Source organism: Cannabis sativa, chromosome 1, assembly GCF_029168945.1.
Source record: "Cannabis sativa cultivar Pink pepper isolate KNU-18-1 chromosome 1, ASM2916894v1, whole genome shotgun sequence".
In the NCBI taxonomy this organism is placed as follows: Eukaryota; Viridiplantae; Streptophyta; class Magnoliopsida; order Rosales; family Cannabaceae; genus Cannabis; species Cannabis sativa.
The window spans coordinates 44,016,108-44,031,126 of record NC_083601.1 but is presented as its reverse complement, the minus strand read 5'-3'; the positions used below and the strand labels follow the sequence as shown (position 1 = coordinate 44,031,126).

Sequence of the window (15,019 nt, the reverse complement as noted above, 5' to 3'; positions counted from 1 at the left end):
CAACATAAAAAATTAATACACAAATAACAAAAAACTAACAACAAAATAATAAGAGCACAACATAAAAATACATAAAAAAAAATCGTATTTTATGTAAATAAAATTTTAAAAATTATAAAAATATTAAAAATTCCGTACAACCGTATTTTTATAAATTTTTTTTTGTTGTTTTCGTATAATTTTGAAATAATCCCATTAAAAAAGTAAGATCATGGACAAGTATTATTTCTGAATAATTAGATTATGGTTTACAAAAATACCTTCTTTTGTTTTTTAAATAATAAGAGAGTAAGAAGAAGAGAGTGTGAAAGACAGAAGGGATTGCTTGTGCACCCACTCATCATCCTATTCCAAAAGAATACAGCAGTTATTTGAGAGATGCATATCAAATGCACATATAAATATATATATATATATTATGCACATGCATGACGTTATTGTCTTTCTAATATGATGACCATAGCACCCATAAATATATAACCCCCTACCCTATACTCTTCCTTTCTTTACATTACATTACCAATATTTTATTTATATTATTCCTTTCATTTCTATTTTTTTTTTATTATTATTCATATAACTAATATTTGACATTTTATAATTTACTCTCTCAACCGTCAATACATAGAGAATTTCTCATTATATATGTATTTTATTCTCAAGTATCTCTCAACAACAGAATTAATTATTATATTAGATTTCAAAACTACAAATGAGACTTTTTATTACATATCAAGTTGGGTGGGGGAGAAGAAAAAAAGGATTAATTGGCTGGATTTCGGACCACCTTATCTACCATGTTAATTGTATATATTATTACTTTGCGTAATAATAACGCTTACATATCAAATCAATTTTTTAAACAAAAAATTATTAATGCTAACTACCTAAGTTGTAGTACTGCATTCTCTCTTGCAATTGAACAAAATTCAAATTGAAATCTTGTATTTAAATTATGAGAGTCAATTAATCAGAGTAGAGTATGTATACATACATGTATATAGTTATATGTACTTTAGAAAGAAACTTGATGATGGAGGAAAGATATAATACCACATTGATTTTAGCACGTGCCCACCAAATAAGGCCCCTTGTTCTAATGTGATGCTCATCACACCAAAGTTTTCAAGATCCACACATTACTGTGAAAGGTATTGGGTATCCACTTTCTTATGTTGTTGTCACATTATTGTTTCTAAGTCATCACAATAAGGCAAATTTATATATTTATATATTCCCCTATATATATATTTATGCTTCTATTACAATATTACTATTATCCATCAACATCATCACCCTTGACCTTCTATTAAATAAATATATACATACATATGTGTGAGTGTGAATGAATCAACCATAGCCACTGTTTTTTACTCAGATTTCAAGTGGATTATAACCCCACTACCAAGAAGTTTTAACCCTTGATTTGATGTTAATTAGTTCATTAATTTGGTATATAACTATATATATATATGACTCAAATGATAAAATGGATCATGTTTATGCTGTATTAGATTCATGCATGTGCATGATTAATTGGATAGAGAGATATATTAATTAATATAGAAAGAAGATTATATCTATCATAATATATGTATCTTTGGTTCTGATAAAACTTTTCTATTAAAAGCTGTAATGGGGCAATACCAAAGACCAATTTATTAATATTGTTGTAAGATTGATGTTTAGTTGGATAGGCCAAGAATTGGGGATTAATTAATTTGGCTATAGTGGAGAAATCAATAATGAAGCCAAGCGAGATAAGAAGATGAGAAAGCCAACTAATGTGACAGACAGGGGGCATGACCCTATATATTTACACCTATGTGTATCTTATCACTTGCTAAAAGAAAAATATAAAATCATATATTATTAATTCAACTCTTGCTCTCATTTTTTTCTTTTACAGCTCCAACAACATAGAATTTTATTGAGGTAAGCAAATAAACCAAAATCATGCATTTTTAGTGACAAAGATCCCTGTTTTAACCCCATTAAAAGGAAAAAAAAATATTTAGTTTTTTGCTGACATATATATGCAGAAACTCTAATGAGAGAGTGGGAATGGTTTAATCATTAGTAAATGGAATTAAAAATAAAGAACAAATTCATGTCAACTAACACATTAGATTAATATAATAATAATTATTATTATCAAATTATGCAACTAGACAAACAAAATGCATGTTCTGTGTCATCAAAATTCTAAGTTATATGAATTAATATATAATTCTTTAAGTTTGTGAAATTAATTGGATATTTCTCTTGTGTATCATTGTTCAACTAAGAGACATAATTTTTAAAACAGTTGTACTAAGTTGTTATTACTCATAAACAAGCATGTGTATTTTGACTATTTGTGTTTGTTGAATATCTGTAAAAGTAAAATGTTCGTAAAAAATTTAAATAATTAAATGAAAAGATTATAATAATTGATCCAATCTGCCATAAATTAGCCTCCTTCCTCTCCAATATACAAGATTTTTAAACAAGTACTTTTGTCTAATGGTACTTAGTATCTGTCATGTTTTTCATAAGAACAAAAAAAAAATTATGTTCATGAGCTAAGCTTGAATCATGATCACTTTGAAGTTATAATTTTCAGACTTTTTTAATATATAAAGTAATGATAAAGAATCTGGTATGAAATTAATTTGGGGAAGACCAACCTGAGAATTTTACAAAGTATTAATAATTTGGGTCCTTTTTCATGAGAAGTAAATAGTTGCGCCTACTTTTTCTCTAAACAATTTATAATTTTAATTTGAGATTATCAAATCAAAGTGCTTTCTACTCACTCACTCACATAAACAGATTACTGTTCTATTCTATGCAATGCATAGTGTTTTTCATGGCTTATATGAATCTGAGTCTGACAGTGACAAATCAAAGGATTTACTTCATAGTTCATTTTATACATCTCTGTCTTGTAAATGCATGTCGTTGGTCAAATATTTATGTCGTTTTACAGTTATGCTGTCGTTTGAGAGTGTCCCCACACACCCCTTCCGTTCCGTTGGAGAAAGACAAAAGTCAAAAGCAGCTGCTCAACTCAAGGCTCTCTTCACTCTTGTCTCTTTCACTATCGAGCTACCCAACTGTAAAACCCTTAAACCCTTGAAGCCCTATCTATCCCTCTGTTATAGCCCCCTTTTTCTCTCTCTCTCTCCTAAATACATGAAAGCTATTTCAAGGATGAAGTCCCTTGTATCTCAGACGCCATTCCCGTGTTCTCAACTTTCACAGAAAACACATTTGGCGTTATTTTCTCTTGCCACTAAATCCAATCAACATAACCCAACAACAACCTTTCTGCAAAAATCCAATCTTCTTCACCTGAAACCCATCTCCTGTTTCCCCAAAACACCATGCTCTTTGGTTCAAATTCAAAACCGCGGCCTGCAAATGGAGCGAGAGTCTCGGACGCTCAGGTCTGGCGAAGTTCACGTGATTGTTGGTCCTATGTTCGCCGGAAAGACTACCACGCTTCTTCGTCGGATTCAATCAGAGAAAAGCAACGGCAGGTTTGACCTTTATCTGATTTTTATAATACTGACCACAATTTTTCTTGTAAGGATTTTTAGACTTGAATATTTTTTGAGCTTTGTTTGTCTAATTGCTTGAGAATTCTCTTTCTGAGCGTAAGATAGGATTTGCGCTAACTATTGTTTTGGGTTTTCTGAATTCTGATTATTCCAATTGTTGAAACGAAATGCATCTAGTACTTGTGCTTATATGTTAGGAAGAATGGACCTTTACGTTTAGGCCAATCCTTAAATTTTCCCTTGCATAGCTTTAAGCGGAAGCGGAAATATAGAATATTGACTTTTTCAAAGACTAATTTGCATTCTTCCTCCTTAGTTTTTGTGGCTGCACTGCACAAGGCCTAATTTTCTTTGTGTAATTTGATTGCATAATAATTACCAGTGAGATATTCCCAGCTTTCAGGTCAAGCCTCTAACAAACAACCTCCAATTGGATAAAACATTAAAGTTTCTTTGTTTTTCGGGGAATTTGAAGGAAGCTGTCTCTCTATTGTGCCATTCAGGGATACAAGTGAAAACAAAGACGTATGCTCTTCTCTTGCAAGAATGCGTATATATAAAAGAATATAATAGTGGGAGAAGAATCCATGCACAAATGATTGTTTTGGGATTTGTCCCTAACGAATATTTAAAGACCAAATTGTTGATATTGTATGCAAAGTCTGGGGGACTAAGAACAGCCCACATTTTGTTTGATAAACTTCTGGAAAAAAATTTAGTTTCATGGAATGCAATAATTGCAGGGTATTTTCAAAAGGGACTAACAGAGATGGGGTTAAATCTTTATTACAAGATGAGACAGAGTGGCTTTATACCGGATCAGTATACCTTTGCATCTGTATTTAGAGCCTTTGCCTCTTTAGCAGCATTGGAACATGGCAAGCAAGCCCATGGTCTCTTGATCAAGTGCAATAGTATGGACAATGTTATAGTCAACAGTGCCCTCTTAGATATGTACGTTAAGGGCAGTAGCCTATCTGATGCACATTTGGTATTTGATACCTCTATTAATAAGAATGTCATTACATGGACTTCTTTGATATCTGGGTATGGTCTGCATGGAAGAGTTAATAAGGTGTTGGAGCTTTTCCATAGGATGAAGGCTGAAGGTGTCAGACCAAATTATGTTACTTTTTTATCAGTTCTTTGTGCTTGTAGCCATGGAGGTTTGATTGATGAGGGTTGGGAACACTTTTCTTCAATGAAACATTATGGTATTCAACCAAGAGAACAACACTATTCTGCTATGGTCAATCTTTTAGGTCGTGCTGGGAGGCTAAAAGAAGCTTATGAGTTCATTCTGAGCTCACCTTTCAAAGAGCACTCAGTGATATGGGGAGCTTTGCTTGGGGCTTGTAGAGTTCATGGAGACATGAACCTGTTAAAGCTTGCAGAGAAGAAGTACTTTGAATTGGAACCAGAAAATGCTGGTAAATATGAAGTCTTGGCTAATGCTTATGCCACTTTTGGATTATGGGAAAATGTGGCAAAGGTTAGGGCTGCAATGAAGGAATCGGGGATGATAAAAGAACCTGCTTTTAGCAAGATTGAGGTTCAAAGGGAGGTCCACTTCTTTCATAAGGGTGACAAAACTCATTTACAATCTGAGGAGATTTATGAGATGATTGAAGCAATCACTTGCATTTTGAAGGATGTAGGGTATATTCCTGAATATAATGACGGGTAAAATAGGTAATGGAAAAAGAGCTTCTTAAAGCTGGGGACGTATTCCCTTTGAAAGTCAGGGTGTTAAGTAACTAAAAAGATCCTTGAGCTCATCACCCCTATAAGGAAAAGTTGCATAATTAATCTATTTAGGTCATACAGTGGTCTTGTTATGTCACATCCTATAAAGGTTACTCTAGTGGAAACAAATGAGGTTGCCCCAGTTTATATTTATGGATTATATGTGAGCCATTGATGTAGGTTTCTGCTAGTTATATAATTCACTTCATTTAGAGGTGAGAAAAGTGTTATTTTTGATAGTTTGCAAAAGAATTGCAGCCAGTCTTTTGATTAAGTATATAATAATATAAATGGCTGTTTGATGAAAAACCTGGATTCTATCTTTTCAATTATACAGTAGTAATAGCTAATGGTTCAATTATACACATCTAGCTGCAACATATTATGGCTAGATTGTTCAATTATACAGTAGCATAGCTGTAACGTAGGTCTTGTGATGACTTTACATACGTATAATTGTGATGTGGAAATGGTTTGAACAATTATACACGTGTTTTGGAATTCATTTTTATCTACTAATTTCTTTTTTTTTTTATCTGTTTTATAGAAGTGTAGCAATAATAAAATCAAACAAAGACACAAGGTATGGATTGGATTCAATTGTAACACATGATGGAGTGAAATTGCCTTGTTGGGCTCTGGCAGATTTGCTATCATTCAGGCAAAATTTTGGTGCAGAAGCATATGAAGAGGTAGTTTTAGTCCCTCAAAAACTAATCAGTCCCTAACTGATGATTTTGCAATGTTAATATTGAGTTGTTAGGGTATATTCTGATTGTGAGGTTAGATAGTTTTCCTTGTCTACAGACTTGTGATTTGAAGTTTATGTTAAGTGGACATGTCTATGGTTTGGGTTTCGATTACTCATGCCTAGCACTTTACTCAGATTTTTAGGAGATTGTTGGGTTTGACCAGAATTAAAATGACATAAACAAGATTTTAAATTTAGCTTCATGTCAACGTTTGATGACAGCTAGATGTGATTGGAATCGATGAAGCTCAATTCTTTGGAGACCTTTATGATTTCTGCCGTGAAGCTGCTGATCTTGATGGCAAAACAATCATAGTCTCTGGTCTAGATGGTGACTACTTGAGGTATTTTTTAGTACCCTTCAAACTTTTAATCAAAATAATGTGAGGTCATGTATGGAAAGGCTTGATAAGTTTTTCTTCTATGATGATGGCAGAAGGAGCTTTGGTTCTGTGCTTGACATAATTCCTCTTGCTGATTCTATAACAAAATTAAGTGCCAGATGTGAGCTTTGTGGGAAACCTGCCCTGTTTACATTGAGAAAAACACAAGAGAAGCAAACCGAGCTGATCGGTGGTGCTGATGTCTACATGCCGGTCTGTCGCCACCACTATGTAAGTGGACAAGTAGTCATCGAGGCTGCAAGAGTTGCCATTGAATCCCATGTTCATTGTGGTTCCATTGCATAGTAGTAATATTATATTTATGTATATATATATTGCTTGAGATTTGATACACTAGAGGCGAGTCTGGATATGAATCTTCTATTCTATCTAATTAAGATGTATTTTAGCTTTAACTCTTTATATTATGGGTGTGTAGACTAGTAAATTCAAATTTAGTTTGGTTAAAATCTTAGTTTACTAAAGAGAGTGCCTCTATTATTCTCTTTGCATTTACATTTATCTCTCTAATATTAAGATAAAAAAAACCAACAAAACTAAAACTAATACAAATGTAAAAAGCTTAAACTAATAAAGTACTAGCCACTACACCATAGAATTCCCCGTGGTAGTAATTTTCGTCGTCATCATCAAAAAGCCCATAAAAAAATGGGTCCTGAAGTAATTGGGCCGCAGTGGGCCTTTCCGGGTCACGAACAATGCACTTTTCAATGAAACATTTCACTTCCGAATCCTCCACCTTATTCAGGGCCTGAGGTTTGACTCCGCCGCTCACCTTCCTGTAAATATCAACGATTGACTTACACTCGCTGTACGGAATCTCCCTAGTGACGAGCTCCAACACACAGAGCCCGAACGAGTAAATATCAACCGTCTCCGTATACTTCTCCTCGAAAATCTCCGGCGCCATGTACTCAGGCGTCCCCACCATAGACTGTACGAACGCGTTCCGGTCTTTCGCGGTGGCCAATCCCAAATCCCCTATCTTCACCTTCCCCCTATTTCCATCGATGAAGATATTGCTACAGTTTAAGTCTCTGTGAATCACGCGCGGTTCGCACGTGTGAAGATAGTCCAGGCCTCTCAATATCTGCCGGGCCCATTTCTTGATCGCAGATAACGAAACCCTACGGTGTTTCTTACGGTACTCCCTCAAATTCCCAGACATGCAAACCTCGGTGATGAAATTGAGGGTTTGGTTATTTTTGTCGTTCCAGGCGGCAAAGCAAGAAATAATGTTGTCGTTTTTTAAAGAAGTTAACAAACGAACCTCTGTGAATAGCCTAGCCATGGTTGAATCGTCGTCCATGAATTTTCTCAAGGAAACTTGGTTCCAAGCTACTTCTTCGCCATTTACAATGTCAAAGGCTTTGTACACTTTCTTTACTGAACCGGCACCGATCAACTCCCTGTACCTTCCGTAACGGCCCGTCGGATCGGTCTCGACGAAAGGCTCACCATCGTCGTCGTTGTTGTCGAGGTACGCCATGTTTTGTTTGGAAGTTTCTTGAATTTAAAAATCTTAGGGCTTGAATTGATGAATTCAAGTAGTGAGTAGAAGAATTGCGGATAATGGATTTAAATGAAAACTGAGGCGGAGCATATAACTAAGAAGTATGCAGTGAGACATTCTTTCAAATACAAACTGTGGTAACCCATTTTTGCAGAGAGGAGATTTGATTAAGGTAACAAACTATTTATAGGCTCAATATATTAATAATAATATAATAGTGAGTAGGATATCGTGGGTAGAAGAGCTATAATTTCGGCTAGATAGTTTAAATCGTTTAAATTTAAATCCTATTTTCTTAAAAAAAATCACAATATTAAATGCTTATCTTTTTTCCTTTTTTCTTTTTTAATAATTAAATGCATTTATTAAACGTTAAAAAAAAAGGCAATAAAATCCCGAAATTTTATATAGAACTTTCAAAATAAATAAAAAATTGTTTCAAAAAATAAAGAAAAAAATGATCAATTAAATTAACGAGCATTAAATTTAAATCAGATTCTGAAATCTTTTAGCAGAAAAGATTAAAAAAAAATTAACAAGATATATTTCTAATATGCTTTTGCAAGAGCTTCTATTTTGAGTTGTTACCATGTTTGGTAACAGAGGTTGTTGGTTAATAAAGATTATTACCATTCAAAAAAAAAAAAAAAAAAAAAAAAGAAAATTTACAAATTAACACCACAAAAATCTAAATTTAAATTGCTCCAAATAGAATTCAAGATTTTCTAGTTCCGAAACTAGTCGCCCCCTCAGCTATTTCAGTTTCCAAAAAAGTTTTTCACCATGTATATATCCAATAATTTTTCCACAATAAAAATTTATGAGTGATTCTATAATGTATCCTTTTAAATGTACCTTCTAAATTTTTTAGTCAAATTTTTTTTCATGAATACCCTATAAATATCAGTTTGAACGCAATAGATACTAAAAAAAATTAATTTAACTAAAAAAAAATTATAAAAAAAAATAAATAAAAATATAAATAGATACTAAAAAAAATTATATTGACTATTTAAATTTTTAAATTTTACAATATAAAAAAAACTAATTAAAATATTATTTTAGATACTAAAAATGAGAATTTTCTAAAATTTATTATATTGACTATTTATTTATATAATATCTAAATTTAACAATTAGAAATCTTTCTTGAAAATGTTTCTAACAGTTGAAAACGTTTACCAGAGCAGTGTATAACAAAAACACTGTTTTCAGTGGGAAATTGAATATAAAGTTAAATTGCAGCAACTATAACTTTACGCTTTAAGCTCTTAAAAAGCTATTTTTTGATTGTTTACCATACACATTTATAATCTAACTAATAAATGTAATTATTTACTACATTTTTTGTAGCAAGAAAAGTTAATTTGATTAAGATATGTTTAATTTCAAAATAAAAATTATTCATCATTTAAATAAGAAAAAATGATGTACAAATATAGTTTACACTGAGGTAATAGCAGAACCTATATTAATATTATATAAATGAATGCACGTTATTATATTACTCTTAAATGAGATATGGTACTACAGTAAAGATATCTCAACTAGTACACTTTTTATTCACTGAGAAATTTCTCAGAAATTTATATAGACATTAATCTATATAAATTTCTAAGAAAAATTTGAAATTTGACAAAAAAGTTACAAAATAAATAGTACAAATTACAGTCTACAATGAATTAAAAAAATGAATAACTCTCAGGCCATCAACAAGAACACACTGATGGGATGATCGGAAGATGAAGCAGCGACCCTGCAACAAAAAACAAAACATATATGTATATACAAACCAATAATAATAGAATTATCAAACTGAAATCTAAACAACTGCCAAAACTTAGTACAGTCAACAAACTCACTGATATAAACATACAGAAAAGTCATTGTTAGAACTTTGAAAAACAGTAAAACTTGTAAGCAAAGCTTAAAATTTTAAAAAAAAAATATCATTATGACACACTTAGTACCTCAGAATTGCAGAATATAACATCAAGGCTTAAAAAGCCATTTCAGTCCCGAAAGATGGTGTTAATTGGTAAATGATATCCTCATTGGTACTGTAAAAGTTTGTATAACTTAGCACTATAAAGAAATAAAAATTAATGAAAATGCCTCAGAATTGCATATTAACAGCAAGGCCCAAAAGAGCCATTCAGTCCCGAAAGATGGTAATTGATGATTGATATCATCATGGGCAATATATATATACATGTAAAACATCAAAGCAAATTAATGAAACTGTCGTAATACATACAAAAACAGTAGCAAATAGAAAAAGATAAAAACTTAATAGCAAAATGTAAGCCCCATGGCAAGTCCAAAGTAGCAATGGCAGCAAAGCCGCTCTACAAGGTGATGGAATATGAGACAAATCAAAACGGAGGAAATCCAAAAAGGAAAACCATCACAATGTTGATATTGATATTTGACGTTAACTAAGGAAATATACAAACATAACATGTTTGCTACCGTATTGTAAAGGATTTCTTCGCAGAGATCCTCCGTCAAAATATGACACAAGAACTAAATACCAATCGAAATTATAATAAAGAAATAACAAAGGAGAAGAACTAAGTTCAGATCTCAGACATCCAAGGAAGGTTAGGGCAGCATTAGCTCTCAAGCCTGGCGAAGGCGAAAGCTTTAGACGGCCACTGCGAATGTTTTGAGAAACAAGCCTTAGAGTTATCATCATTGAAATTAACAATAAAAACTAAGCAATTATTAGACCACAGCAAATGTTATGGAAAAATTAACAACAAAGAAGAAGATCAAATTACAGATCTCAGACATCCAAGGAAGGTTAAGGCAGCATTAGCTCTCAAGCCTGGCGAAGGCGAAAGCTTTAGTCGGCCACTGCGAATGTTTTGAGAAACAAGCCTTAGATTTATCATCATTGACATCAACAAGTATCATACAGTTAAAGAGGGGTAAATATAACACAAAGAAGATACAAACAATAATCAAACTCTACTCCAATAACCATCGGGATTAGAGTAGGCGATAGATTTCCAACTATGAAAGACGATCGAACGATAGTTATTTCCCGAGAAAAACTTGAATAATATAATAGAGCATATACATTGATTGGAGAAAGAAAAAATAAAAAAAATATGAGATATAGAATAGCAAGAAGACAATCGAAGAAACAGCACCGAATAGCTTCGATATGAAGGGAAGGATTGAGAACGAGTGATAATGGAGGCACAGGATGATATAATATGAAGATGGTGTCTTTATAGATGGAATTAGGGGTTTTAGGGATTTTAGGGTTTTATCAATTAACGGCGGCGATATGTTGTTTTAGATTTTGAATGGAAAGCAGTGCCATAATGTGATGCTGGGCTTTCTTTCGAAATGGGCTCATTTTGTTACCACCAATTTACATATTTTTTCTTGGGCCTAGATGCAAAATGATTCTAAATCTAACAATTAAGTTAATAAATGTCTCTTTTTTAAAAAAATTAACAAAATATCCTTTTAGTTAAAAATTTGATGATAAATTACAATTATAATCTTGAATAATTAAGTGTCTGGTATAGTTATTTTGCATATATCGTTTTTATGTGCAATAATATATTAAAAAAAACTGAAAAGTAGTATATATATATTTTGAAATAACTGAAAGGTAGTATATTAGTTTAAGATTGTAGTATATTATTTTAATGTGCTATGGTATATAATGAACGAAAGACGGAAATTAAAAAATATAGAATATTAGTTTAAGTTTGAGGTACAGTTATATTTCACTAGGAAATATTGTCTTTATGTCCATTAGTATATTATGAAGGAAAGAAAAAAAAAACATGTGGAATATTAAATTAAGTTTTTAGTATATATATATTTTTCACTATATTGGTGGTATATTAATTTTACACTATAGTATTTATGGTTTATGATTGCAGAATATAGTTTTTATATATTATTATATATTGTGGAAAAAAATCATTTAATAGTATATTAGTTTAAGTTTATGATATATTTATATTGGTCTAAGGTATATCGTTTGTATGTAATATGTATATCGTGAAGGATATAAAGAAAATAAAACTATTAAATATTAATTTAAGTATGAGGTATAGTTATATTTGACTGAGGTATATTGATTTTATGTTCATTGGTATTTCATGAAGGAAAGAACAAGAAAAAAAAAACTTGTGGAATATTAAATTAAGTTTTTTGTATAATTTTTTTTTCACTATGTTGGTGGTATATTAATTTTTAACTATAGTATATCTGCTTATGATTGTGATATATAGTTTTTGTATGCTACTGTATATTGTGGAAAACAATTCATTTAATAGTATATTAGTTTAAGTTTGTGATATATGTATATTGGTTTAAGGTATATTGTTTGTATATCATACGATATATTAATAAAAAATTAATTATATGGTTAAATAACATATTAGACAACAACAACAATAAAATCTAAAAGAATAAAATATATAATACCTTTGATATAATGAAAAAATAGTTGATAAAAATTCAGTAGAGAGGTTTTGATTTATTGTTTTTCATAATTTCTATTAAAGGAATAAAACATATAATACCTTTTATATAATGAAGGGTATTTTAGGTATTAAAAAGTAAAAAAGGACATTTGCTTTATTATTTTAAAAAAATGACATTAATTATCTATAGAGTTAGAAATAGGGTCATTTACTTACATTTCTCTTTTTTCTTTTATTCGCTTTTCGGACACTTTTTCTTAGATTAATTACATAATTAAGTACTCTCTAATCTTGCTTATCATTTTCTTTTTTTAATTGATTTTTTAATTTTTAGTTTTTATATTATAACGTATATTGAAGATTATTTTGTACTATGAATTTAGTGGTTTGTTTTTTGAAAGTTGTGACCTGTTTTGTAGTATATTTATGTGTTCAATGTGTCTTGTTTCATATCATATATGTTATTATTTACCTGCTACATTTGATTATTTGAGAAGCGTGAATTAAGTTATATTTGCAGTATGCTATGATTATATTAATAGTAAAGCATGATAGGAAGTGTATGTTTATTTATTGAGGAAATGCTTATTATCATTATTGTTTTGGTCAAAAGTTTTGATCGATGTAAGTTATGGATTATATAAGGTATCTAGTGATGTCTTTGAGATAGTTTGATAGACTTAATTAAGAATCCTTAAGCTTGGAAATGGCTAGGAAAATGAGAAATCCTTCATTACCATAAAATAAGGAAGTGAGGTATGCTACCACTAAAAAAATATTTGGCAATACAGTGAGCATATAAGAGAATTGAGAGAACAGTAAGCTCGTCTTATCAATGAAGTTAGGCGTTTGGTTGGGAGGAATGAAAATATAAGAATATGAATGGGAATGAGAATAGGAATAGGAATGGAATGGAATAAAATTTAAAATGCATTAAAAAAACTGATAAAAAATCATTAATTTTTTTTTCTTGTTAAATTGGAATGGTCATTCCTTTCTTTTTAAAATGGAATAGTCATTCCACCAAAATGGTGGAAAGAGCATTCCATTGGAATGTCATTCTAATACTTTAAAACGTAACCAAACAAAGGAATGGAATGAAAATTGTTTCCTTTCCATTCCATTCCATTTTATTACCTCCAACCAAACGCCACCTTATTTCTTTAGTATCTTGGGTTGTGTCGCAGTGAGGTGGGAGACCACTTGGAGCCATTATGAATGGTTCGGAAAGCAGAACCCTTTTATTTCAAGGATGATTGAAATCTACTGAAGGCAGAATATTAGATAAGTCATAAGAGCAATAATTTTATTGGAGCTTTAATCGGGGTGAGGATAATGAGCGAATGAATTATGTTATTTTCATATTGTGGGAAATATATAATTATAATGGAAGTAGGTTAAGTCTCATGCTCATGTCTTGGACACCATGATATGGGATTCACCTTGGTTGATGTTTACGAGAAACGTTATAATGAGTCTAATCGTACAATTAACGCAAATGAGCTCAAATAGCTAATTAAGGTAACATGTCCGAGAGTGAGCATGCTACCAAATTGGTTGTTTAGATATAACTTTCGATCTTGAGTTTAAGTCCTAGAATAGATTAAAATGAGTTGCCTACTGGATTACCGTTTTTGTGACATAAGGCTTGAGGTTGTCAGGCCCGGCCCTGGGCATAGGCGGGCTAGGCCTGTGCCTAGGGCCCACTTATCCCAGGGGCCCAAAAAAAATATTTACCTTTTAAAATTGTACCATTTTTTTTATTGATTTTGAAAAATACCATATTTTTTTCTAAATAAGGGCCCAAAATAATTTTTTTTTTCTATGGCCCACTAAAAGTCAGGGCCGGCCCTGGAGGTTGTTGAGCATTTTCCACTTGATCGAAATGAGTGAATTTAGACATGAGGTAAGAAAAGTATAACCGTGCCACATAGCATGTCAATACGTGATTCGATAATTATCGTCTATAAGAGAGAGTTGTTACTCTATTTGGTTTTCTCATTAGACAACAGGGTAAGAAAGAGTTCTTACACTATTGGGTTGTCTCATTAGGCAACCGTGTAAAAGAGAAGAAAGAGTTCTTACTCTATTGGGTTGTCTCATTAGGCAACAGTGTAAAAGAGAGTACTACTCTAATTGAAACAGTTGGTAGGTTTCTTACTTATCGGTTGTCTTATTACACTGTTTCGTTTGGCAAATGTGAGAAATGGTTACTCGAGTGACAATTTAGTTTGTCTTATAAGATAAATGTGTGTTACTAGTGATTGTTTGTATTAGACAATGTGATTTCTTGCTTTTGAGTTAATTATGTAAATATCTGATTATGATTTAATGGTTATGTCTGATTATATCTGTACTTAGAAGTATCCTATGTATGCTTTTGCTTTTCTTGTTAAATTTTTGTGGCTTGCGGGTGCTTTGTGGTGCAGTGTTTTGGTTTATGATAACTCTGAAAAGTATAAGTATTTGGTTGTAACAATTTAAAATAATATCTAGAAATCCTTTTAAAGGGGATCTCCGACCCTAATTTATAATGCCAAAAAAATTAATTTTATATCTCGAATAATTAAATAAAGTTTTAATTATATTAAAATATTTTTTAA

At 31.4% G+C, this 15,019-nt stretch overlaps 2 protein-coding genes, 1 long non-coding RNA gene and 4 other non-coding genes across 8 annotated transcripts; 1 reads left to right on the top strand and 6 right to left on the bottom strand.

Annotated features, from left to right (window-relative positions):
* Positions 1-2,922: 2,922 nt before the first annotated feature.
* Positions 2,923-8,133, top strand: LOC115707315 (pentatricopeptide repeat-containing protein At4g16470). Of its 2 annotated transcripts, XM_030635233.2 has the most exons (6): positions 2,959-3,524; positions 3,942-4,902; positions 5,017-5,075; positions 5,839-5,983; positions 6,265-6,386; positions 6,479-8,133. In XM_030635233.2, the coding sequence occupies exons 1-6, from the start codon at positions 2,974-2,976 to the stop codon at positions 6,729-6,731; spliced, it is 2,091 nt and encodes a 696-aa protein (XP_030491093.2). In that variant the 5' UTR covers positions 2,959-2,973; the 3' UTR covers positions 6,732-8,133. The 2 variants fall into 2 exon arrangements, with proteins under 2 accessions (XP_060972681.1, XP_030491093.2); XM_061116698.1 differs by lacking the exons at positions 6,265-6,386; positions 6,479-8,133 and having other exon boundaries at positions 2,923-3,524; positions 3,942-5,237; positions 5,839-5,974.
* Positions 6,902-7,935, bottom strand: LOC115707316 (probable serine/threonine-protein kinase WNK11). Its single transcript, XM_030635234.2, has one exon. It carries the CDS (start codon positions 7,933-7,935, stop codon positions 7,009-7,011), a length of 927 nt encoding a protein of 308 aa, XP_030491094.1. The 3' UTR covers positions 6,902-7,008.
* Positions 8,134-9,401: 1,268 nt separating the features above from the next.
* LOC133038631 (uncharacterized) lies at positions 9,402-11,335 on the bottom strand. Its single transcript, XR_009688131.1, has 2 exons — positions 9,930-11,335; positions 9,402-9,715 (listed from the first exon to the last, which is right to left on the bottom strand). It is a non-coding gene; the product is annotated as an uncharacterized LOC133038631 (long non-coding RNA).
* On the bottom strand, positions 9,926-10,020 carry LOC115708531 (small nucleolar RNA SNORD96 family). Its single transcript, XR_004010023.1, has one exon. It is a non-coding gene; the product is annotated as a small nucleolar RNA SNORD96 family (small nucleolar RNA).
* On the bottom strand, positions 10,071-10,160 carry LOC115708532 (small nucleolar RNA SNORD96 family). Its single transcript, XR_004010024.1, has one exon. It is a non-coding gene; the product is annotated as a small nucleolar RNA SNORD96 family (small nucleolar RNA).
* LOC115708473 (small nucleolar RNA SNORD14) lies at positions 10,542-10,662 on the bottom strand. The gene has a single exon (XR_004009972.2). It is a non-coding gene; the product is annotated as a small nucleolar RNA SNORD14 (small nucleolar RNA).
* Positions 10,744-10,864, bottom strand: LOC115708440 (small nucleolar RNA SNORD14). The gene has a single exon (XR_004009940.2). It is a non-coding gene; the product is annotated as a small nucleolar RNA SNORD14 (small nucleolar RNA).
* Positions 11,336-15,019: the final 3,684 nt, after the last annotated feature.

What these genes read in the sequence shown, in the direction of transcription:
- LOC115707315 (XM_030635233.2), top strand. Translation starts at nt 2,974, where the DNA reads ATGCTGTCGTTTGAGAGTGTCCCCACACACCCCTTCCGTTCCGTTGGA. An exon ending in TCAGAGAAAAGCAACGGCAG is followed by an intron (nt 3,525 to 3,941) that starts GTTTGACCTTTA and finishes AGATATTCCCAG; the next exon opens with CTTTCAGGTCAAGCCTCTAA. An exon ending in GAATCGGGGATGATAAAAGA is followed by an intron (nt 5,076 to 5,838) that starts ACCTGCTTTTAG and finishes TCTGTTTTATAG; the next exon opens with AAGTGTAGCAATAATAAAAT.
- LOC115707316 (XM_030635234.2), bottom strand. Translation starts at nt 7,935, where the DNA reads ATGGCGTACCTCGACAACAACGACGACGATGGTGAGCCTTTCGTCGAG.